The sequence below is a fragment of the Dendrobates tinctorius genome, unplaced genomic scaffold (assembly GCF_039654945.1).
Source record: "Dendrobates tinctorius isolate UK_male_01 unplaced genomic scaffold, ASM3965494v1 ptg000004l, whole genome shotgun sequence".
Lineage (NCBI taxonomy): Eukaryota > Metazoa > Chordata > Amphibia > Anura > Dendrobatidae > Dendrobates > Dendrobates tinctorius.
The window spans coordinates 44039948-44065013 of NW_027361672.1; the positions used below are offsets into that span (position 1 = coordinate 44039948).

General features: G+C 46.5%; 1 protein-coding gene across 2 annotated transcripts in view; it reads left to right on the forward strand.

The window, feature by feature from the left end:
• The window catches only part of RPP40 (ribonuclease P/MRP subunit p40), a 56812-nt gene that overhangs the window by 25262 nt on the left and 6484 nt on the right, over nt 1-25066 (forward strand). Inside the window, exons 6-8 of one of the 2 annotated variants that reach the window (XR_012230673.1) lie at nt 12044-12236; nt 13554-13688; nt 22647-22821. Coding sequence is in view for 1 of the 2 variants with exons in the window: in XM_073567416.1 (XP_073423517.1) it covers nt 12044-12236; nt 13554-13688 (328 nt within the window). In the remaining variant the exon portion in view is untranslated. The remainder of the gene's footprint in view (nt 1-12043; nt 12237-13553; nt 13689-22646; nt 22822-25066) is intronic. The other variant, XM_073567416.1, reaches the window with a different exon arrangement.

Below are 25066 nucleotides of genomic sequence, written 5' to 3' on the forward strand. Positions count from 1 at the left end.
CATGACAGCACCATGAGAGAGGGGATCTGCCATTCAGGGACAGGAAACCTACAGACATAAAAGGGTGGCACCTCTCTCCCACATCAGTTGGTTTCCTGTGCCTGACAAGATTGAAGATGTGCCCAGGCCCGGCAGGTCAACTCAGGCAGCGGGGGGTCCTCTGCCTCAGCCTGTCGTGTGTGCTGGAAGTGCCACAGTGCAGGGGGACTGCACATGTAGGCGACAGCAGAAAAAGCAGCCTCCGGGGAGGAGAGCGAGCTTGTTAATGGTCGATCGCCGCAGGTGCAGTTAAGTATGCGCTGCAAAGGGGGGTGTCTGTCTCCTGGGGCTGTGCCAGGCTCGCGGCAGTCTTTCTCTGGGGGCTGGCGCGGTGGTTCTGGCAGTGGAGGGCTGTGATGCGTGTCCGATTACCAGGGCACTTCCTCGGTGATGCGGCCGGGGGCGGAGCCTTGGTGACGCAGCCGTGGCGTGACGCGGTCGGGTTCATGCGCAGTGGCTGTTGGGGACGGGCCTTGGTGACGCCCCTATAAAGAGGGCCGTGGCGGTGAGTCGGGGGGCGCGGTCCGAGGCGGTTCGTCGAGGCCAGAAGCCGCTGATGGGACCGGTGCAGCAAGGACTGGGCCGGATGTTGGATACCGCGTGCAGGCCGGGGGTGCAGTCGTGGGGGGGGGGAGCATGCCCAGCGACCTGCAGAGTAGTACCAGGCAGGCCACATGGAAATCCTGCTGGCCCCTGACCGGTAGGGCGGTACCAAAGGGGAGTGGAACTACTTAAGGAGGCCATGGTGGGTGCCAGGTGCTTCTAGGCCCATGTATCCAAATATGGAGGCACCAGAGTAGCAGATACTGCAGCAATCACCAAAGCAGCAGCAGATGGAGAAGCCCCACATGAAAGTCACCCAGCAACGATCACGTAGTGTGACAGCAGTTGGTCGTGTTGGTGACACGAGATCTAGTCAAAAGAGTAGATTTTTTTTTTTTTTTTAAATTTTACAGAGGGTAGCAGGAGTAATTGGACTGCAAAAGTTATTGTGTAATTTGTCCTGAGTATGCTGATACCTGATATGTGGGGGGAACCACTGTTCCGGCGCATTGCAGAGCTCAGAAGGGAAGGAGCGCCGTTTGACTTTTTCACTGCAAAATTGGCTGGAATTCAGATCGGACGCCCGCCTTGTCACGTTTGGAGAGCCCCTGATGTGCCTAAACAGTGGAAACCTCCCACAAGTGACCCCATTTTGGAAAATAGACCCCCCCAAGGAACTTACCTAGATATGTGGTGAGAACTTTGAACCCCCAAGGGCTTCACAGAAATTTATAACGTACAGCCGTACAATTAAAAAATCATATCTTTTCCACAAAAATGATCTTTTCACCCCCAATTTTTATTTTCCCAAGGGTAACAGGACCCCAAAAGTTATTGTGCAATTTGTCCTGAGTACGCTGATACCCCATATGTGGGCGTAAACGACTATTTTGGCGCATGGCAGAGCTCGGAAGGGAAGTAGCGCCATTTGACTTTTTTGGCTGGAATGGAGATCGGACGCCATGTCGCGTTTGGAAAGCCCCTGATGTGCCAAAACAGTGGAAACTCCCCACAAATGACCCAATTTTGGAAACTAGACCCCCCCAAGGAACTTATCTAGATGTGTGGTGAGAACTTTGAACCTCCAAGGGCTTCACAGAAGTTTATAACGTACAGCCGTACAATTAAAAAATCATATTTTTTCCTCAAACATGATCTTTTAGTCCCCAATTTCTTTATTTTCCAAGGGTAACAGGAGAAATTGGACCCCAAAAGTTGTCCAATTTGTCCTGAGTACGCTGATATCCCATATGTGGGAGAAAACTACTGTATGGGCACACGTCAGGGCTCGGAAGGGAAGTAGTGACGTTTTAGAATGCAGACTTTGATGGAATGGTCTGCGGGTGTCATGTTGCCTTTGGAGAGCCCCTGATGTGCCTAAACTATGGAAACCCCCACAAGTGACCCCATTTTGGAAACTAGACCCCTCAATGAATTTATCTACATGTGTGGTGAGCATTTTGAACCCCCAAGTGCTTCACAGAAGTTTATAACGTAGAGCCATAAAAATAAAAAAAACCATTTTTTTCCATAAAAATGATATCTTTTGCCCCTAATTTTTTTATTTTCCCAAAGGTAACAGGAGAAATTGGACCCCAAAAGTTGTTGTGCAATTTGTCCTGAGTAGGCTGATACCCCATATGTGGGGGTAAACCACTGTTTGAGCGCATTGCAGAGCTTGGAAGGGACGGAGCACCATTTGACTTTTTCAACGCAGAATTGGCTGGAATTGAGATCAGACGCCATGTTGCTTTTGGAGAGCACCTGATGTGCCTAAACAGTGGAAACCCCCCAATTCTAACTCCAACCCTAGCCCTAACTCTAATGGGAAAATGTAAATAAATACATTTTTTTTAATTTTATTATTTTTCCCTAACTAAGGGGGTGATAAAGGGGGGTTTGATTTACTATTTATGGCTGGTTTTTATGTTTGGCGGCTGCCACACTCTAAAAGAAGCTTTTTATTGTAAAAATAGTTTTTGCATCACCACATATTGAGAGCTATAATTTTTCCGTATTTTGACCCACAGGTCTTATTTTTTGCGGGACGAGTTGACGTTTTTATTGGTACCATTTTCAGGCACGTGACATTTTTTGATCGCTTTTATTCCGATTTTTGGGACGAAAAATGAACAAAAACCAGCATTTCCTGAATTTCTTTTGGAGGTGCGTTTACACCATTCTGTGTGTGATAAAATTGATAAAGCGATTTTATTCTTCGGGTCAGTACGATTACAGCGATACCTCAATTATGTCGTTTTTATATGTTTTGGCGCTTTTATGCAATGAAGACAATTTTATATAAAAAATAATTATTTTTGCATCGCTTTATTCTGCAAGCTACAACTTTATTTTTTTGCTGATGACTCTGTGTGGCGGCTCATTTTTTGCGGGACAAGATGACGTTTTCAGCTGTACCATGGTTATATCCGTCTTTTTGATTGCGCGTTATTGCACTTTGTGTTCGGCGGTATGATGATAAAGCATTGTCTTTTGCTTTGTTTTTTATTTTTTAAGGGGTTCACTAAAGGGGTTAACAAGTAGGACAGTTTTATAGTGCGGGTCGTTACGGACGCGGCGATACTAAATATGTGTACTTTTATTATTTGTTTTTTTTTTATTTCCTAAAAATGAGTATATTAGGGAATTTTTTTTTTTTTTTAAATTTATTTAGGGATTTTTTATAAATTATTTTTACACTTTTTTTTTTTTTTGCTTGATTTTATTGTCCCAGGGGGTGACATTACTGTAATGTGTCAGATCGCTGATCTGACAGTTTGCGCAGCACTCTGCTCTCTGCAGGCACTGAGGAGGCCGCCTCCCTGCAGGCCCCCAAAGGACCCCGCGGCCATCTTCGATCCGGGGGCCTGCAGGGAGGGAGACCCTCAGAGCAGAGCAGCACATTGCGCTGCTCTGGGGGTCTCAGGGAAGCACGGAGGGAGCCCCCTCCCTGACGATGCTTCTCTAATCCCCCAGTACACTGCGATCATGTTTGATCGCAGTGTGCCAGGGGTTATTTTGCTGTGGGCGGTCCGTGACCACCCTTGACACAGTGCCGGGTGTCAGTTGTGATAATCAGCTGACACCCGGCCGCAATCAGCAGCGCCCCCCCCCCCCCTCGGGAGCACCGCTGATCGCTTAGACGTACTATCCCGTCCCCAGTCATACGGGCCCAGGTACCGTGGACGGGATAGTACGTCTCATGTCAGAAAGGAGTTAAGGAAAGAAGACCCAGGTCTCCGGTGTCAGTGTCTGAGAATGACTCTGGGGAGATTGTTTCAGATTCATCGACTCATATTCAGAGGCCCGGTCAGGCTGTTCCTGCTTCCCGCTTGATCAAGTGGACCAGCTAGTGAAGGCGGTCAATAATACGATGGGTCTTGTAGAGCCCCAGCCGAAGAGGTCTATGCAGGATGTGATGTTTAGGGGTCTGGAGCGGAAAGTTCGCAGATCCTTTCCGCTAAATAAGATCAATTCACTGATTGCCTGAGAGGAAATGGTCTCTGCCTCCAGCCTTCAAGAGAAGATACCCGTTCGAGAAGTCAGCCTCGTCCTCGTGGGATAAAGCCCCGAAGCTAGATGCAGCAGTTGCTAAAGCATCCAGGAAGGCCTCACTGCCATTCGAAGATATTGGGAATTTAAAGGACCCGTTGGACAGGAAAGCAGAGGTCTTTCTAAAGGGCACCTGGGAAACGTCAGCAGGGTCCCTTATACCAGCAGTGGCGGCCAAATGCACAGCCAGGTCGTTAATGGTCTGGTTAGACCGGTTGGAGGAACAGCTTAAGGAAAAAGGATACCGTCTCGAGAACCCATCTTCCCTTCTCATGATCCAGGGGCTGCAGCTTTTTTATTGGATGCATCAGCGGACTTAGGCTAGCAATGAGAACTGCGGCCCTTTCTAATGCTGCACGCAGGGCCCTATGGCTGAAGTGTTGGCCGGGGGATATCCAGGCCAGGTCTAAGTTGTGCAGTATCCCTCGTGAAGGAGTACATCTGTTTGGGCCAGTATTGGATGAGCTATTGAAGAAGGCAGGGGAGAGCAAGAAGAAGTTCCCTAGCTTAGCGGGTCCTTAATATAGGCGTGACTTCAGTAGGAGGTGGTCTAGCCGTAGGAGGTCATCTATGGATAAAAGTAGATGGGACAGCAACAAAAAGAAAGGTAGAGGATATATGTTTGGTTCCTCCCGGGATCGCCGGAAACCACCCCAATGACTATCGGCCCAGGTGGAGGCAGGCTTTTGGCCTTCTACCCGGCCATGTCAGAAATCTCAGACAGTGGATACATGCTGTCATCAGCACAGGTCTTAAGTTTGAGTTCCAGGAAATACCTCACGACAGGTTTATGTTAACTCCCACTCATTCTTCACCAGCAGAACAACAGGCATTGGAGTTGGAGGTCCATGACCTACGACAGAAGGCAGTCTTGATAGACGTTCCTGCGTCAGAGAGAGGTAAGGGGTTCTATTCTCCCCTCTTCCTGATTAAGAAACCAGACGGTTCCTTTCGGACCATTATTAATCTGAGCCGTCTGAATAGATTCCGTTCCTTTAAAATGGAGTCGGTGAGGTCAGCAAAAAGACTACTCTTTAAAGATTGCTTCAAAGTAGTGTTAGATCTCATGGATGCCTACTATCACATTCTGATACATGCAGATTTCCAGCAGTATCTTAGGCCTCTTTCACACATCCGGTTTTCAGCATCAGGCGCGATGCGGCGAAAAGTGTAAAAACCGGATCCGGCGCCGGTTGCCACCGGATCCGGTTTTTCCCCCATTCAGTTTCATTATTGCCGCATCGCGCCGGATACCTATGCGGCGTATCCGGTTTTTGCCTGATCCGGCAAAAGCAGCCTGTCCGGCGTCTAGAAAAAACGTTCCATGTAACGTTTTTTTGCAGCGCCGGACCGGCTTTTTCCGCAGCGCATGCCCGGACTCTGTGAATGTTAACCCCACAAGTGCCCGGCGAGAGAGAGAGAGATCTCTCTCTGTCACCCGGACACTTGTGAGAGATCTCTCTCGCCGGGCACTTGTGGGGTTAACACTCACAGTGTCTGGGTGAGAGAGAGAGATCTCTCTGTGGGGTTAACCCCACAAGTGCCCAGCAAGAGAGAGAGAGATTCTCTTGCCTGGACACTAATGTTAACCCCCCCATGTCTCTCTCTCTCCACCCCCCTCCCCTCTCCTCCCCTCCCCTCTCCTATCCTCTCCTCCCCTCACCTCCCTTTCAGCAGCTGTCTCATTGGCTGCCTCTGTCCTGCGGCTCCTTTAATAATGTCCGAGCCGTATCATCTCGCCGCACACACATCCGGTGTCACGGCTGCAGGCCGGATCCGGCGGCCCGGCTTTTCGCCGCACGCCGCCGGACCCCACACACCGGATGTGTGAAAGTAGCCTAAGAGTGGCACTGGGAGGTATGATAAATCATTTCCAGTTGAGAGCCCTTCCGTTTAGCCTCGCCATTGCTCTTCGGGTATTTACTAAAGTAATCGCAGAGGTTTTGGCGCATCTTCATGAGCAGGACATCCTGGTGGTCCCCTATCTGAATGACTTTTTGATTGTGGGCCATTCACTCCAGCACTGCACTACTCAGTTGGAGGGGGTAATGTCTGTTCTAGAAAAATTGGAGTGGCTTATTAATATCAAGAAGTTACGGTTGGAGCCCCTGAAGATGCAGGAGTTCATAGGCCTCATCCTGGACTCTGGGGTTCAGGAATGTCGACTACCATAGTCAAAGGTAGACTGTATTCGGCGTCAAGTGCTGTGGGCTGTAAATAATCCATCTATGTCCCTGAGGGGGGCAATGTCGCTTTTGGGCTCACTCACCTCTTGCTTTCCGGCTGTTCGCTAGGCCCAATTCCATACTACGGCCCTCAGTGGGATGTGTTACATAATGATCGTCAGCTGGGAGGACAGTCACTGCGTTGGTGGTTACTCTTGTCAAACCTTTGTAAAGGGGTTACCTAGGTAAACCATATCTCCCAAGTTGTTACTATGGATGCTAGCCCCAAGGGTTGGTGGGCTCATATGGGGGAGGTGTGGTTCCAGGGGGCGTGGACACATTCTGAGCAGGATGCGTCATCTAACCTGAAGGAGCTGTTAGCTGTGGAGCGGGCATTAAGAGAGCTCCTTATATCCCTGCAGGGTCGGCATGTCAGAGTGTTCTCAGACAATCAGGTAACTGTGGCTTACATGGAGGTGACGGATCGTATTTTTTAGATGGCCAAAACTCATCTGCTGTCATTAACATCCCTACATATAAAAGGAAAAGAGAACGTCGGAGCCGATTTTTTTTTAATTTTTTTTAATTTTTTTTTTCTTTATCTTCAACGAGCTCAGACAGGGGGGGAATGGGTGTTGAATCAGGCTGTCTTAAACCAGATTGTGCAGATGTGGGTGTCCCTGGACATAGATATTTTCGCCAACAGGGGGAACAGAAAAGTGCAGCGGTTTTGTTCTTTAAACTCCAGAGAAGATCCACGTGCTGTGGATTCTCTCCTGATCCCATGGGACTTCAAGCTTGCATATGCCTTTCCCCCGATAGCCCTGATTCTGTTAGTTCTAAGGACGATACAGGAAGACAGGGTATCTGTGATTCTTAGTTCCATTCTGGCCCAGAAGACCGTGGTTTACCTGGCTAAGAAAGATGTCCGTCACCAACCAGTGTGTTCTCCCAGAGCTCCCAGATCTCCTCTCACAGGGACTGATCTTCCATCCACGAGTGTCCAACCTACATCTGACGGCATGGAGATTGAGAGGGCACTGCTCAGGGAGAAAGGGTTTTCTCAGGGCCTAGTAGAAACTTTGCTAAAATGTAGGAAGGCATTCACAACTAGAATATACACCAGAACCTGAAGAAAGTTCCTGTCAGTCTCGGGGGTGGAGATTGGGGGAAAAGTTAAGATAAACCAGATGTTGGAATTCCTACAGAAGGGCTTGGAGATGGGTCTGGCCACGAGCACCCTTAAAGTTCAGGTGTCGGCATTAGGAGCCCTGTATAATTGTGATCTAGCAGGCAATTACTTGGTATCCAGGTTTGTTAGAGCAGCGGCTAGATCTAGGCCCATCATTAAGCAGAAGTTGGTACCTTGGGATTTGAACCTAGTGCTGACAGCATTGACTGAGGCTCCATTCAAACTTATTTAGGTAGCCCCAATAGAATTCTTATCTCTGAAGACAGCCCTTTTAGTTGCGCTGATATCGGCTCTGAGGGTTAGTGATATGCAGGCCCTGTCTAGGCAGCCTCCATATACCCAATTTAGGGACAATAGGGCTGCTTTGAAGCCAGATCCCCTGTAGCTGCCAAAAGTGGCTTCCAAATTCCACAGACTGCAGGAAATAGTCCTTACTTCCTTTTGCTCTAACCCGGCCAATCAAAAAGAAAGAAAACTCCATTCATTAGATGTTAGATGGTGTCTTCTTGCTTATATTTCAGTAACCAACACTTTGAAGAAGGAAACATCTTTGTGTCCTTTCAGGGGGTTAGGAAGGGGCTTATAGTCTCCAAAAATACCTTAGCCAGGTGGATTAGGGAGGCAATTTCTTTGGCATACACAGCAAGTGGTTCTGCAGTTTTGAAAAGCCTAAATACCCTCTCCACCCAAGCTGTGGCGACATCCTGGGTGGAGAGGTCGGAGGTGTTGATTGAGGACATATGTAAGGCGGTTATGTGGTCTTCTCCACCCAAGTTCTTCAAACATTATAGACTGGATTTGGGTGGTTCCTCCGATCTCACATTTGGGAGAAGGGTGCTTGAGGCAGTAGTCCCTCCCTAGATTCTTTACATCTCTGTAATTCTCTTGGGGTGCTGTCATGGGAGACCGAATAAATGCTTAGCTACTTACCGGTAGCGGTGTTTTTCGGAGCCCATCACAGCACCCTTACATTCCCTCCCTTTCACGTGTGGGTGAGCACTCTTCTGGGCTTGAAGCTTAAGCACATGTGGAAATTGTATTTGGTTTAAAATGTTGAATGTTTTGCTACTAACTTGGGAGTTCCTCTCATGCTCTGTAATCCAACTGAAGTGGGAGAGAGGTGCCGCCCTTTTATGTCTGTAGGTTTCCTGTCCCTGAAAGGCGGATCCCCTCTCATGGTGCTGTCATGGTCTCCGAAAAACACTGCTACCGGTAAGTAGCTAAGCATTATTCACTGTTTATTATAAATTCATATCAAATTTGAAAAATTAAAAACAAGCAAGGATTACTCAATTGTAGCATACAGATATTATGCAGAAGTTTAAATGGGAGTATATACAGACTAAATGACTGAAAAAATGCACAAATGTGATTCTCAATTCTCAGGTGTCACTGATGATGAAAATAAAATACTCAATGCAGAACTATATATGGTAAAAAAAATAAAGTGCCAGTGCTTTTAAGAATATATATAGCATATGTGCCTTCTTAACCTGAGATCCAGTCTCCTAGGTAGTGTGTGTGTGTGTGTGTGTGTGTGTGTGTGTGTGTGTGTGTGTGTGTGTGTGTGTGTGTGTGTGTGTGTGTGTGTGTGTGTGTGTGTTTTTTACTTTAGTTTTGAAGGGTTATGCCTAATGTGCTATTGTGGCTAAGTGTGTTTAGTATGTTTAAAATGGTATCTGATAAGAAGGCAGGATGTTATGCTGAGGAGCTGATTAGATTGTACATTTTTTGGGAAAGGCGACAGTGAACCTTTCATTTTATTCATTGACTTCTGTTGTTTGTATGCCTAGGAGTCCAGTGGGCGGTCCTATTTACTGATTGACTCTTTCCTGTATAACTGAGCATGCAGAGGTCGTGAATCACAGAGTAGGACCACCCACTGGACTCCTATACATACAAACATCAAGTTGTTATATTGAATCTTTCCAACACAACTAAGACCTGTTCCCTTTAACATAACCACACCAATGTAGATGCCATCAATAAATCACTTCCTCGAGGTATCATAGGGCTTAGTGTTAAAGCGAGGACATATGTCATTGCCAGGGGGTACCGAGAATTGGAATTCTACAGATCTGGCTTTTGATTGCCTGTCGTTAGTAAATCACATCAATTCTGCCGTTCCAAAAAAACAGCTATAACCATAAAAGAAATAGAAAGGTCAGAGTAGAGTACTTTCCACAATAGGGTAACCTACTGGGGGACTTACAGTATAACTGGCAAATAGTCATTCAAAGATGTAATGTAAGGATGGAAAGCGGCTGTTCATAGTGTTTTAGCACAAGGATATTTTTTATCAAAATAGCATATTACTCAACACATTATAAAAATAATGTATTTATTCTATTAATCTATTTTATTATTGACTGTATTGTATTTATGTATGAATAGACAGTACACAAATAAAATGGACAAAATTGCCACCATATATGATATAATTAATGTGGCCCAGGTAAAAGTATAAAAGTTATGCAATAAGCAGTACAATTGCTATTAGGTCTATGACTTCAAATGATTAAACCGGACTAGCTGAAACCTTTTAACCCCTTAGTGACGGAGCCAAATGTTTTAAATCTGACCAGTGTCACTTTATGTGGTAATAACTCTGGAACACTTCAACAAATCCCAGTGATTTTCAGACTGTTTTTTCGTGACACATTATACTTTATGATAATGGTAAATTTAGGTTGATATATTTTGTGTTTATGAAAAAAATCAGAAACCTGAAAAAAATGTTAAAAAAATTGCAATTTTCAAACTTTGAATGATTATCCATTTAATCCAGATAGTTATACCACAGCAAAACATTAATAAATAACATTTCCCTCATGTCTGCTTTACATCAGCATCATTTGTAAAATGTTATTTTATTTTGTTAGCATTTTAGGAGGTTTAAAAATGTTACTGTGATTTTTCATTTTTTCAAGGAAATTTGCAAAATTTATTTTTTTAGGGACCTATCCATGTTTGAAGTGCCTTTGCGGGTGCTATATATTGGGAAACCCCCAAAAGTGATACCATTTTAAAAACAGCACCCCCTGACATATTGAAAACTGCAGTGAGGTAGTTTATTAAACCTTTAGGTGATTTTCAGGAATTAATGCAAACTGGCATGACAGAAATGAAAATGTGTATTTTTACGACCTAAATGACGCTAACTTCTGAACAGGTTACAACAGATGTCAGACTTTAAGGCCACTATTTGGTCATGAATTGCCATGGCAAACATCAGGACCACACAATCATGATCTGATGACACCAATTGGGATAAAGAGGAAGCCCCCACTCTCTGTTAACAATTTATATAATGTAGTAACTATTGACAGCAGCATCTAAGGGGGTTAAACAGATTTGGACGATGCAAACACTGATCGTTACTGATGCAGCAAGTTGTCAGCTATAGTGTGCAGCCGACAGCTGCTGGATTGTCACCTGTATGGGGATGCTATTCTCTTACATCTCAGGTCAGTTAAAAGACGTATTGGCTGTCATTAAGAGGTTAAGCTCTATGTAGAAACATGAAGTCTCTTTTTCTTACATGAGTCAGCATTAGAACTATAATTCTACCTCACTTCAAATTCCTGGCATCCCAGCTCCACATCCTCTTAAACTCCTGATTCAGCTGCTCCTCTCCTCCCCACTGCCATGGACTTTGCATTGAGGTAGAATTGTAGCTCTAGTGATGACTCGTATTGGGAATTGAGACTTCCTGTTTCTACATAGAACTTAGAGGGATTCAGCTAGTCTGTTAATCATTTGATGTCATAGACCTAATGTAAGAGTAGGGTTAGCTGGGTAGAAAGGCAAAATGAGCAATTGTAAGTACACAGTGCTGTATAGTATGATGACTGCAATATTTTAAGAGGATAAAAACATTTATGGAAGTGCTTATTTAATAAAAATAAAGAAATTATCAAAAACCTGACATGTTCATTATTAGGCTACGTGCACACGCTGCGGAATGGGGTGCGGATTTGGCCGCTCGTATTTTGTAAAATCTGCAGGTAAATCTGCAGGTCAAAAGACCTGCGGTTTTACCTGCGGATTGCTCTGCGGTTTTCCATCTCCACAATGGAGGAGATGGCAAACCGCTGCGGATTCCGCAGAAAGAATTGACATGTCAATTCTTTCTGCGGTTTCAAAACTGCAGAAAAACCGCACGGAAAAGTCCGCACCGTCTACACTGTGTTTTTTTATTCCCATAGGGAATAATGGTACTGTACACTGCAGCAAAAACTGCTGCGGACCCGCAGCGGCCAAATCCGCTGCGGAACCGCAGCAGAATCCGCAGCGTGTGCACACAGCCTTTGTTTGTCGTTGAACAAACAGATTTGTCATATGTTTCATGGATCATGTAAAAAAAACAAGATCTCTATTTTTTGTTTGCAAAAACAAGCTGATCCTTCAAGAAAACGATTGGTGTAATGTCATTGACTTGTGCAATAGAATTTGTAGCTAATGCATGAACTCTGTTACTATAGACCAAATGACAACCTGTGAGAGGGTGATATGCTTATACTGTATTATTTTATTTTCTTTAATTTCATAGAAGAACCATCTACAATATCTTATTTTTCAAATTATGTTGTTAAGGAGTGCCCATACAAGATAAGTTCTAGTGTTTCCAGAGATCAGACCTTTCCAGTGCTGAAGAGTGAAGATCTGCAGGGTGAAGAAGGAAAATCATGTTGTGCACATGAGTTTTTCGATTGGCTTGGTGCCATCAGCAATAATATTGACTGGTAGGTGAAATATTTGTAGTTTTCCATCTAGATTATCATGCTGGTTCAGAAAATATGTAGAGTACTGTAATTGCATATAAGTGAAATGCAGCCTTACACTTCAATTTACAACTCCAAATTGTATTTTGTGTTTTTGATTTATTTTTTCCCTCTTTAAATATTATCTTTGGGGGCTTCCACTTTCAAGGCATGCAGATTCCCCCAGTAAGATGAATCCCCTCCTCCCTCTTCCAAACTACATATATGTGCATAAAGGTCTTTGAAAGCTCAATCCATGTACTCCTTTTATGTTCTGTCTTTTGATGCATTGCCAAGCATTCAACACTCCATTTGAATACGCATTAAAACGCTAAGTGCTCTGGGAATACCAGAGCACTTCCCAAACCTCTGCCTCTTGGGTTGTCTCCCAGCCTAGCACCAACCTCTTTCACAGGATAGCTTACTGTCTGATTTCATTGCTTGAAGTCACAGACAGTGAGATATCAATTGTGCGAAAGTGATTGGTGCTAGGTGGGGAAACAACATCGCTACGCAGAGGATCCAGACGTGCTCTCAAGCCAAAGAACTTAATGCCTCCTTTGTATATGAAATTAAAGGCAGCTTTCTTGGAAAAGCAGCAACCAAGTAAAAATATAAAGGTGCTGATAAATTTGGCTTTCAAAGACCTGCATAACCATATATGCGGTTTGGATAGGGAAGTGATTTAATCTTACTGACCATTATCCTTTATTGAGGTAACCCTAACCAGAGTGAGCTCCTGATGGTGTTTCTCTTCAGATCGGGGTCACACTTGCAAGAAACTTGCACGAGTCACGCGTCTCAATACATTGCCGCCGGCACTCGGACCGGAGCGCTCAGCTGCATAGAAATACATGCAGTCGCCCACTCCGGTCCCGAGTGCCGGTGGCAGTGCCGGGTATTGATGCGAGAGGCTCGCTTGAATTTCTTGCATTGTACTCGCAAGTCTGACCCCGGCCTTTACTGGAAGACTTGATGACCAGTCCATCGATTTCTATTGAGCTTTATGTAGTACTTCATTTCCCATGTGCCGGTGCCAGAAATGAACATTTGCTGTTGGGTTATATCACTGAAGTCTGTAGTTACTTTTTTCAATCATAGTAACTTGCAAAAGCTTTTACATCATGGGTACGTTACATGTTTGGCAAAATCTCTTTTTCCAAATCATTATAAAATCTAGTACCAGGCTCCGGAGTATTACTGTAAAAATAATGGTTTCTTTATCACACTATCAGTATTTCTATAATATTTTAGAATATTTCTAAATGTATCCTCACTATTCTGATGTGTTTCTTTCAGCAACAATGAATCTTCTAGCTTCATATCAAGTTTTTGCTGTCCGGAGCCAAACACTTTAGTTGGACAAGCACATCTATGTACAATTACTGGATTTATAACACCAGTGAAAATTCAGCAGTTGGTGAAACAGCTACGGTAAGTTACAAAAAAATATTCAGCGTTGCTTGCTTTTTTTGTTACTGTGGAGGAAAGACCAGTTCCTCCCACGTCACCAATGTGACGTAATTACACAGGCACAGCACTCCGGCGCCCCCTTTGTCTCTCAGGTCAGTAAGGGAACTGCACCTAGAGAAAATGGCCGCCGGGGAGGATGTCCTGTTACCCGCTGGGTATTCTAAGATTCGTAATCAGAGTAAAAGCATCAGCCCAAGATTAATTTTATGGTTTAATTGCCTTAAGGGCGCACTAGATAATTACAGAAATATACAGTAAGCTATACTACAGAATTACAGTGGAATTGCAGTCAGAGTAAAATATAACAATAAGGGTACAAGACTTGAAGATATTAAGCTGGAGGTTAATTTACCAGATTGTAGGTTGCATGTGGGTGCCGGGAGCTCGGCAGTCCACAGGTACAAGAATCTTAGTTGCCGGACAGACCCCAAAGTGCGGGCCGCTGCTCCCCTTGGCAGATCTGTCCCCAGTTCCTTCTTAGATCATCATCGTCTGGTTCTTCTGTGAGAGAGTGAGTGTCTCTGCCATGTGCTGCTAGTTCTTAAGCATGCTGGGTTCCTCCCCCTGTGTCAGAGGGTGGGCTAATAATCTCCACCCTTTAGCTCCCTGCAGAACTTACTGTATTCCCAATATCTAAGAAAGGGGGTAGCTTTCTACAGCATGATCGGATCAGGACACGAGATGTACCAGTGAATGCGGTTTGTTTTGCCTGTTGTGTGGATAGCAACCATGGCCCCATTGGGTCGCTGTGGAGGGCCAATCTCAATATCTCAGGTCCCAGAGCCCTCACCGACTCAGGAATCGCACTGCCACATGCGCGATCAGGGTCACGCTGATATTTTTTATGAGTCTATAACTCAAAAGGTGTGCTCATGATCCTAGGATGAAGTCGAAGAGGCTGGGAGAGACAATGGATGTGCATTTCTGTGTCCAGCTGACAGGTTTATTCTAATTGAAGCCCCCAGGCACCTTCATGCCCCATGCTAGCGTGGCTCCTACTCAAGCTTTGAAGTTCTGCTTTGGCTTTATCTCATTATCATACTAAAAGACCTTGCTATTCAACATTGCAGCACTAAATCCTGTTTTCTTCAATATGCTTACAGGCCCTGGGGGAGGGGTAGGAGCAGTTAGCTGCCTGTAATTTTTGTGAACTCAGAACAAAATGGACAAGCCAAGCTCAGAAATGAGGCGAGCATTAGGCCCCATATCCAAGATGGCGGGTGCTCCTTCATCACACCTCCCTGCTTTAGAGGGCGCTAGGGGGTATCACATTCCTGTGTTCACCCATGCGCCCTTCCGCACCCTTTCCTTGCCGGGACAACCCATCAGCGTTACCATGGTCCCTGCCTCTTTTGTGGCGAATGGTGAAGTGATACTGCTGGAGAGCGAGGCTCCAGTGTAGCAACCTTCCATTCGTCCCAGAAACTGTGTGTAACCAGCTGAGGGGGTTGTGGTCTGTTTCCACGGTGAATTGGCATCCGTACAAGTATGGCTGCAGATGCTGCAGGGCCCACACGATTGCCAGACATTCCTTCTCCATCGTGGAACAGGCCACTTCCCTCGGCAGGACCTTTAGTTATACTGGTTTTTTTTGTGCTTGTGACTATTTTTAGTCCAGCACATATAATAATATCTTAGCGCCTGCGCACCATTGATAAGGAGTTCTTTTACCCCTTTATTTGTGGTCGCCGTTACTATAATTACTGATTGTAGCATTGGGACTAACAAAAAGGTCAATAGTTACCTTCTGGTCTCTTTTGTATTAGAGTGTGTTAGCTCCGCCCATTTGGCTGAGTATAAAGATCTTTATCATTTACATACCATAATTTTTTGTCCACACTTGCTCACTGGGTATTTGTGTGTCTGGGGACTGGCCGCTTACTTTGTATCTGGTCGGTTTATCCAGCCACTGCCTAGCTGGCTATTTATTTTATCTACCTAGCTATGCGTGAGACTATGTATACTGCTATTTGCGCAGTAGCGCATTGTCTCTATTTCTAGAACTGACTACTGTTAGAAATGTGCTTGTGACTAATTTTAGTCGAGCATATCTATTATCTTAGTGCCTGCGCACCAGTGATGAGGAGCTCTTTCATCCCTTTATTTGTGGTCGTCGTTCCTACAACTATTGAGTTTAGCACTGGGATAGATAAAAAGGTCAATAGTTACCTTCTGGTCCTTCTTTTATAAGATCTGTATAAGAGTGTGTTAGCTCCGCCCAGTTGGCTGAGTTTAAACAGTGTCCTGTGTTAGCTCCGCCCAGTTGGCTGAGTTTAAACAGTGTCCCGTGTTAGCTCCGCCCAGTTGGATTTATTTGTGGTCGCCGTTCCTATAATTACTGATTGTAGCACTGGGACTAACAAAAAGGTCAACAGTTATCTTCTGGTCTCTTTTTTACAAGATCTGTATTAGTGTGTTAGCCCAGCCCACTTGGCTGAGCATAAAGATCTTTATCATTTACATACCGTAACTTTTTGTCCACAGTTGTTCACGGGTATTGGTGTGTCTGGGGACGGGCCGTTTACTTTTTATCTGGTTGGTTTATCCAGCCACTGCCTAGCTGGCTATTTATTTTACCAACCTAGCTATGAGTGAGACTATGTATACTGGTATTTGCGCAGTAGCGCCTTGTCTCTATTTCTAGAACTGACTACTCTTAGAAATGTGCTTGTGACTAATTTTAGTCTAGCATATCTATTATCTTAGCGCCTGCGCACCAGTGATGAGGAGCTCTTTCATCCTTTTATTGTGGTCGTCGTTCCTATAACTACAGATTATAGCACTGGGATAGAGAAAAAGGTCAATAGTTACCTTCTGGTCCTTCTTTTATAAGATCTGTATAAGAGTGTGTTAGCTCCACCCAGTTAGCTGAGTATAAACAGTGTCCCGTGTTAACTCCGCCCAGTTGGCTGAGCATAAAGTGTCCTGTTTATTTAAGTGATCATCATGGCAACTGAGTCCCGAACCAGCACGGTCTTTGTATAAGTACAGGCGCTTTAGATCACAGGTATTGCGCCTTATCATTGTTTTCTCCAGCGAGGTGCGTCTATTGGTGACTATGGCAGCTGCATGACTAGTAATACAGTGGTTATCTACGTCTCGCTCTGGCCGGGAGCGCCTATGGGGGAGTGTTTTGGTCATCGCCTACTCAGATAATTACTACAACGTGCTGCATATCTTTAGAATGTCCCCTTAATTGTGTCTCTTCACCTATTTGTGACGCGCGCTTTGTTTATTATACGCCAACGCTTGCGCAGATAATCATCACAGCAAGTGAGCTGTATATCTTTGAGGGTTAATCGGTCACATGACCGCAAACGTCCCCTTGATTGGTCTTTCTCATTTATTCGTGACGAGCGCTTTGTCTACTACACGCCGACGCCTGCGCAGTAGGCTACTGCAGGCGCCTGCGCAGTAGCAATATTGAGCTCTCTCTCACTTCCTGAATTCAGGATGTGTGCCTTGTGTCCCGGACACCGACGCTTGCGCAGTTGGCATTGCTGTGAGCTGTCAGCTATAGCTATGGATCAGTGACTAACCGCTGACTCTCAGGTATATTGGATGTTAACCCTGTCATGGTAAGCAGCGGCGCAGCTGCTCCCTATCTACTAATTATGCAACCATATATATTGACACAGCTGACTGACAATCTGTACCCCTGACAAAGCCAGCTAGAGTGGCGACACGCGTTGGGTCTCTGGTTCTACCTGCCCCACTTCACTTCTCATGGGTTTTGTATTGTGCTGATTTGTATGTGTGGTTATCATTTGGGGTGGTTATGGAGATTTTCTCTGTCCACTTAGACCCTCTCTAGCCCCTAATGGTCTGGCTGATCTGGTCCTTGATGTTCCCTATGCCTGATCTTGGGCTGGGGTACCTCGTCCTCTACGCATATATGAGGTCTATTTAGTATGCATTTCTATCTTTTTTGTACACCTCATAGTGATCAGCATCTTCTTGGGTTTACATTATCCCGTGTACTGTTTTTTGTAATTATTGGGTTGGAATTGCATCATTTTTTCATTGTATTTGTATATGATTGGTGTTTCTGACTCATATGCTTTATATTACCTATGTGTGGGCTTACTAATTCTCCTATTGAGAATCCTGTTTACATGGACCTAGGGATATAGGCATCATTCTCAGTGAGGGTGATAGTTGGCAGCAGGTGGGTTGCTCTATTATGAGCATTGTATTATTTGTGTATGTGTCACATTTGTGACCATTTTTAATGTTTTTAAGAATTTTGGCTGTTTGCTGTGTTTTAATAAAATTTGTATTATATATGCTATGTCCTATTCAGGGTGATCCCCTGCTCATGGCCTATTTCTTTCTCTCCTTTTTGTCAAACATATGTACTATTTGTTAGGAATCTGTGTCCTGCCATACATATGCAGAGATCCAGATCCTCACATTTGTCTCCAGAGGCTAAGTCCTTTCAGCCAGCTTCTGAGCATGCTCCTGGAATGAGCTCCCATTGGAGTTCAGGACTCAGGTGCTCAGGTCCTGCCCCTGATTCCATTGGTTCAGCTCAGGGCTCTGGAGATTTCCGGAAGGTCCCGGTCACTATAAAAGGTGCGCATGGCCGCTATGCCATGCGCTAGTATTTTCATACTGCTGCTGTATGTATGGTGACGGATGCTTGGACTGGTGACTGACTTATTATGAATCCCCTTCCCTCTGATAATACGATTGTGTGAGTGATTGGGCAGCCACCAGTAGCAGCGCTAGCTCCAGCGTTACCTTCTCAGCAGACAGCGTCCTGTATCGCGCCAGCAATATTGCGGTGTCTCCTCTGTGGCTCTGTTCACACCGCGCTGCGGTTGCAGTTCTCCCGCGTCTGCAGTTGCGACGCCTCCTGTCTTATCTAACGGTAGGTCTAGAGGGAGTAGTCCTGTTGCCTAAGGCTACTTCTGTGACTCTCAATACCGTGACTGTTTCGCTGTTAGTCTGTGTCCTTGAACAGACTCAGCGTATTAGTTTATACTTTTTCCTGCAGCTCTGTGAGCATAACAGAGCTCGCTTCAGTGCACTTAGGGTGCAGTTAACCCCGTGCACATTACTGCCACAGTGCTCTGCCTCTCTAGCAGCGGTTATATCACCTTCCGCACGGTGGACCCCGAGTGGCGAAGGCACTTCATTTATTTTTTATTTAGTGCCTTCCGCCACTCTTAACACTATTTAGGTCTAGGTTGGATCCCCTTAATTATCCTTTCGGTGGTACCCCCAATTCTTTGTTTCTCAGAGCTTCCGGCTCAGGTTCACAACTGGGTGTTCATGGCCCGTAGTGTCGACCTGGCTGAGCACAGCACCGAGGCCGAAGTCGCTGGTGTCGGTCTGCACTACGAACGGCCACGTGAAGTCGGCTGCCTGTAGTACAGGAGAGCTAGAAAGGGCGGTCTTGAGCACCTGGAAAGCTGTCTCGCAGGCGACTGTCCAGTCGACTGCGACGGGCAGCTTCTTGGTGAGGTCCGTCAGGGGCTTGGCCAGGGCACTATAGTGTGGAACAAACCTCCTATAGTATCCGGCAGTCCCCAAGAAGGACATCGCCTGCTTCTTGGTCCTGGGGGTGAGCCAGGATGCGATGGCATCCACGTTCCCGGGCTCTGGCTTCAGAGCTCCCCCACCTACCCGGTGTCCCAGGTAGTGGACCTCATTCATGCCCAGCTGGCACTTTTCCGGCTTAATGGTCAAGCCTGCTCGCTGGATCCGCCCGAGCACCTGTGCCAGGTGCTCTAGGTGATCCTCCCAGGTGGGACTGAAGATGGCAATGTCATCTAGGTACGCGGTCGCATACCCTTCCAGTCCCTCGAGCAGCGTGTTGACCATCCTCTGAAAAGTGGCAGGGGCATTCTTCATGCCGAATGGCATCACCGTGGACTCGTACAGTCCGAATGGGGTGATAAAGGCAGAGCGTTCCCGTGCCCCAGGGGTCAGGGGAATCTGCCAATACCCCCTGCTCAGATCCATGATGGTCAGGTACTTGGCCCCGGCCAGCTGATCGAGCAGGTCATCGATGCGCGGCATTGGGTACACATCGGTGACCGTCACAGCTTTGAGCCCCCGGTAGTCCACGCAGAACCGCGTAGTTAGGTCCTTTTTAGGGACGAGGACTACAGGCGAAGCCCATGCGCTGTTTGACACTTGGATCACCCCCAGATTCCGCATCTCATCTATCTCTTGGCGCATGTGCTGCTGCACCTCAAGAGAGACCCGATAAGCTGAACGCCGGATCGGGGGGTGATTGCCGGTGTCCACGTCATGAACGGCTGTCTCAGTCCTTCCGGGCAGGCTTCTGAACAACTCCCGAAAGGGGTGTAAGGTGACCCCCAGCTGGGAACGTTGGTCCTCCGAGAGCTGGTGGCCAAACCCCACATCCTCGATGGATCCACCCGCCTTGGTTTGGGTGAGCAGATCCAGGAGGGATCCTACCTCTCCTTTCTCGGGAAGGTGGCACACTGGGTGGGCACAAGCCTCCCGCTCATGATGGGCCTTCATCATGTTCACATGGAAGGCCTTCCTCCTTCCACGGGCGTGGTCCAGGGTAACCAGATAGGTGACAGAGTTGAGCCGCTGGTGCACGAGGTATGGACCCTCCCAGGCCGCCTGAAGCTTGTTTTGAGGTACGGGGACCAGTACCCACACCTTTTGACTCACCTCGTAGGTCCGCTCACAAGCATTCTGGTCGTACCACCGCTTCTGGTCAGCCTGGACTTGGGCCATACTGTCATGCACCAGCCGTGTCAAGGCCATCATTCTGTCCCGGAAGCGCACGACATACTCAATGACCGACACTCGAGGGGTGGCCAAATCCCCTTCCCATGCTTCATTCACTAGAGCAAGGGGCCCCCGTACACGTCGCCCGTACAAGAGCTCAAAGGGGAAGAACCCCGTTGAGGCCTGTGGGACCTCCCGGTAGGCGAACAGCAGGTGTGGGAAATACCGCTCCCAGTCTCTCCCATGGGAGTCGACCAACATCTTCAGCATCTGCTTTAAGATGCCATTGAACCGCTCACACAGGCCATTGGTCTGTGGGTGGTACGGGCTGGCTACCAGATGTTGAACCTGTATCTGATTACAGAGAGACTCCATCAGCTGCGACATGAACTGGGTCCCTCGGTCGGTGAGCATTTCCTGGGGGAACCCCACTCTGGAGAAAATCTCCAGTAAGGCAGTGGCCACTTTGTCGGCCCGAATGGACGACAAAGCTACCGCCTCCGGGTACCGGGTGGCATAGTCCACTACCGTTAGTATGAAGCATTTCCCGGAGCGGCTGGGAGTGGACAGAAGTCCAATGAGATCCACAGCCACCCTCGAGAAAGGCTCTTCGATGATGAGCAGAGTTACCAGTGGGGCTTTGGGGCGCTGCCCCGCCTTCCCCACCCTCTGACAGGTGTCACACGAACGGCAGTACGCAATCACCTCGGTTCTCATTCCCGGCCAGTAAAAATGCTGAGCTAGCTTGGCCCTGGTTTTAGTGATCACTAGGTGTCCGGCCATGGGAATCTCGTGTGTGATCCACAACAATTCTGCCCTGAACGGATAGGGTACCACTAACTGTCGGTCCCTGGGCCACGCCTCCGGTGAACCCTGCTGGACCATTACCCAGTACAGCTGTCCCTGGTCCCAGACCACTCGCTCACGGTCGGACTCCAGGGGAGGCTGTGCCGCCTGCTCCTTGAGATCTTTCAGGCTAGCGTCAGCTTCCAACGCTGCCTGAAATCCCTGACTCGATGTGGCAAGAATTGACGAAACTGCCACATCCTCTGTCAGCTACCCGGGATCTGTCTCCTGGCCGCTGTCTGACTCGGCTGCCACTTGGTCAGAGGGGAGGAAACCGTCGGACCTCTGCAAGGCCCCTTGGGCTTCGGCACTCCTATTCCTGGTAACAGCGGCCACGACCGCTGAGACCACAGGTAGCGCCTGCTTCCCCTCGGCCCCTGACCAAGTCATCGGGTCAGGCAGACTTCCCTGGCTTCCTGACATCCCGGATGCGGGGAACTCCTGCCCTGGGGTCTTACCTGGTGGCTCCTCTCCCGAGACGCCCCCTCCCCCCATGGCCTGTTCCTCTTTCTGCAGAGGCCCTAGACTCAGCAGTCTGGATTCACTTAGGGGCTCTACACTGATTATGGCATGCGTTAGCGATGCGCTCGTCTGTAGCAGTGTATGGGTGCGTTAATGCATCCGTTACATAGCGTTAATGTCGCTATGTAACGGATGCGTTAAACGCACACCTTTAACGCTATGTGAACCCAGCCTATGCGTTCAGAGACGCCTCTGGCTTCCCTATGTATACGCACATGCGGCGCGTCTTTATAGACCGCAGCATGTCAATTTATATTGCGGAGACGCTCATTCTCCGCAAGATAAAGACCACCTTCTGTGTATAGGATGAGGTATTTCCACATGGTTCAATGAACACATGCGGAATCACCGCGCGTACAAAAGCCGGTAGCACTTTGGATGGAGCTGCGGAAAGCTCTGCCATTACTGACTGTGGAAACATACCCTAATATTCTTCAATGATGTGAAAAACCCAAATGTGGCAAATAATTAGACAGATTTTCAGGAGGAGTCTTACAAATAGGAAGTTGCAAAATGAAACTGTGCAAACCAAGAAATTAGAACACAGGGGCATGTGATAAATCCAATTTAAAATAAATTATATGGACAATCAATAATTATGTAAAAAGCAGCTGAAGAGCCCAATGTTTCCCGGACATAGTAACTAACTGTAATTAGTTATAACAAATTATGGTTATATTGCACATAAAAACATTTCACATCATATATTCAACACTACAGATTTGCAACACAAATTAACTAAATGATTACCCAAGTATTGATAGTATTTTATTTTCAACTCCTTCAAGAGTATTTTGATAAACAACATTTTTGTTTTTTCCTTTCGTTGCAAAGATGAACAGATTTTTGGTAGTTCCAATTCTTGAACAGGCCACGTAAAGTTGACCATGAGAAAAACATGGAGATTGCAAATCGATCCCTACTTCTTTCAAAGTCTGTCCTTGAGCATTGTTAATGGACATTGCAAATGCCAGTTGAACTGGAAACTTGAGGCGTTTAAAATCAAAAGGTAAATCAGATGGAATGAGTTTAATTCTTGGAATGAAAATGTCTAGTGATGGGCGAGCACTAAAATGCTCGGGTGCTCGTTGCTCGGGTCAAACAAATTGGAATACTCGGGTACTCAGACAGAACAACGAGCCCAATATAAGTCTATGGGAGACACGATACAAAAAGGGTGGGGGAACAAGAGGCGCAATAGTGCCCTATCACTAGTGACACTACGATGTGAGTGGTGTAATGCAGTTCCACTCACCTATTCCAGTTGTGTGACCCACAACTGGCTTGAAGACATAACACAGTATCAGCTGCTGCAGGACCTCCACCGACCACTCCAATGTGGAAAAACTGCCAGAGAATATGGGAAGCAAGGTGTGCCACAGTCCGCGCTGCTGAGTCCACAAAATCACCTGGGATGCAAGATGTTGTAACAAAGTACTTCTTTATTCCTTCCTACGCGTTTCGGCGCCCTTCCTGGCACCTTCCTCAGGGATATCCCTGCTGATTTTGTGGACTCAGCAGCGCGGACTGTGGCACACCTTGCTTCCCATATTCTCTGGCAGTATGGGAGACACGAGCATTTTTACCGCGATCCCACCTGGGGGTCCTTTATAAGTCTAAAAACATCTGAAAATGATGGAAACACTGCTCAAATGACACGGGGACATCATGGGGATCACCCCTGGAAGCATTCCTGACTCCTAGTTCACAGCTTAAAACAATTTCTTCAGAGTTTCATGCCATTTTTACCGGTGCACCAAAAAACATACCAAAACGAAACCAAAATGGATCTTGCTGGGAAATATGTTAAGGTACATCCTTTCCAGGTTAATGACTTCTGTATAAGGCAAAATAATTAACCCCAGACCAAAATGTTCCTAACCAATAGGGCTATGTTCAGACGCAGCGTTTTTGACGCTTTTTTCAATTTTAACATTGCTTTCAACTAATGCAAATGCATTCACTGGGAAATGTCATTGTAACATTTACCAACCCTAGCTGGCTGTGTGGTGTGTTGCACATAAGCAGACGCATCTTGTTTCATTTATGAAGGATGGACTCTTAAAGTCACAGAGCCTATTTTTACAGTGGCATCAGGCGGCATTAATCTTCTTAAAGGGCCATTATTAATCAGTGGGTCTCCTAAGCTGTTATTGCCTATGCAGTGAGCGGATGGGCTGCCAAGAATTACGACGCATCACAATACCCCTTTCACGAGAGGTACAGGAGGGCTTCCTGAAAAAATGTTGCATTGAATGCAAGGCCTGGCCTGCCCCAAAGTTACATGCACTCCAATAAGCTTTTCAAGCCACGTACTGGATGTCCACCAGAAAATCCACTTCACATTATTCATTTCGTAATCCCAAACTATTTTCTTATGCATTGTCTGCAAGGCCTGCCCTGCTGCCAAGTTACCCGCACCCCAATATGCCTTTGAAACCACATACTGGATGGGCACAGAAAAATCCACTTCACATTATTCATTTTGTACTCCCATTCTGTTTTCTTATGCATAGACTGCAAGGCCTGCCCTGCTACCAAGTTATATGCACCCCAATAACCCCAATCCCCCCCTTAGAAGAAACATGTAGGAGGGTCTCTTAATAAAAAAATGTCCCATTAAAAAGGAGCGGGTCTCCTAGACTTAGAATGCCCATACACTAAATGTGTTGGCTGTCAAACATTTTCCCCTGTGGGGTACACCTCAACCATCTTCACAACAGCTAGTTTTTGCCCAGCAAAAACACCCACCCTTCTTCTGAAGTCGACCCTGGCTGTAGCAGCATGGAACACGTTAACGCTGGTGATCTAGTGGCGGTGGAGGATGAGACGTGGAGGAAAGCTTGATTAAAAACTATGCCCAATTTAAAGGAGCTGGTCTCCTAGACTTGGAATGTCCATACACTAAGTGTGTTGGCTGTCAAACATTTTCCGCTGTGGGGTACACCTCAACCGTTGGCAGAACAAGTATTTGACGCACAGCCTAACCACCCACCCTTGTTAAAAATTCGACACTGGCTGTAGCTGCATGGAAAACATAAACCCTTTTGATCTAGTGGCAGTGGATGGTAAGACTTGGAGGAAGGCTTGATTTACTAATAGGCCCAATTTCTAGGAACCAGGTCTCCTAGGCTTGGAATGCCCATACACTTAATGTATGGGCTGGCAAACATTTCCCCTGTGGGGTACACCTCATCCTTTGGCAGAACAAGTATTTGACACACAGCCTAACCACCCACCCTTGTTACAAATTT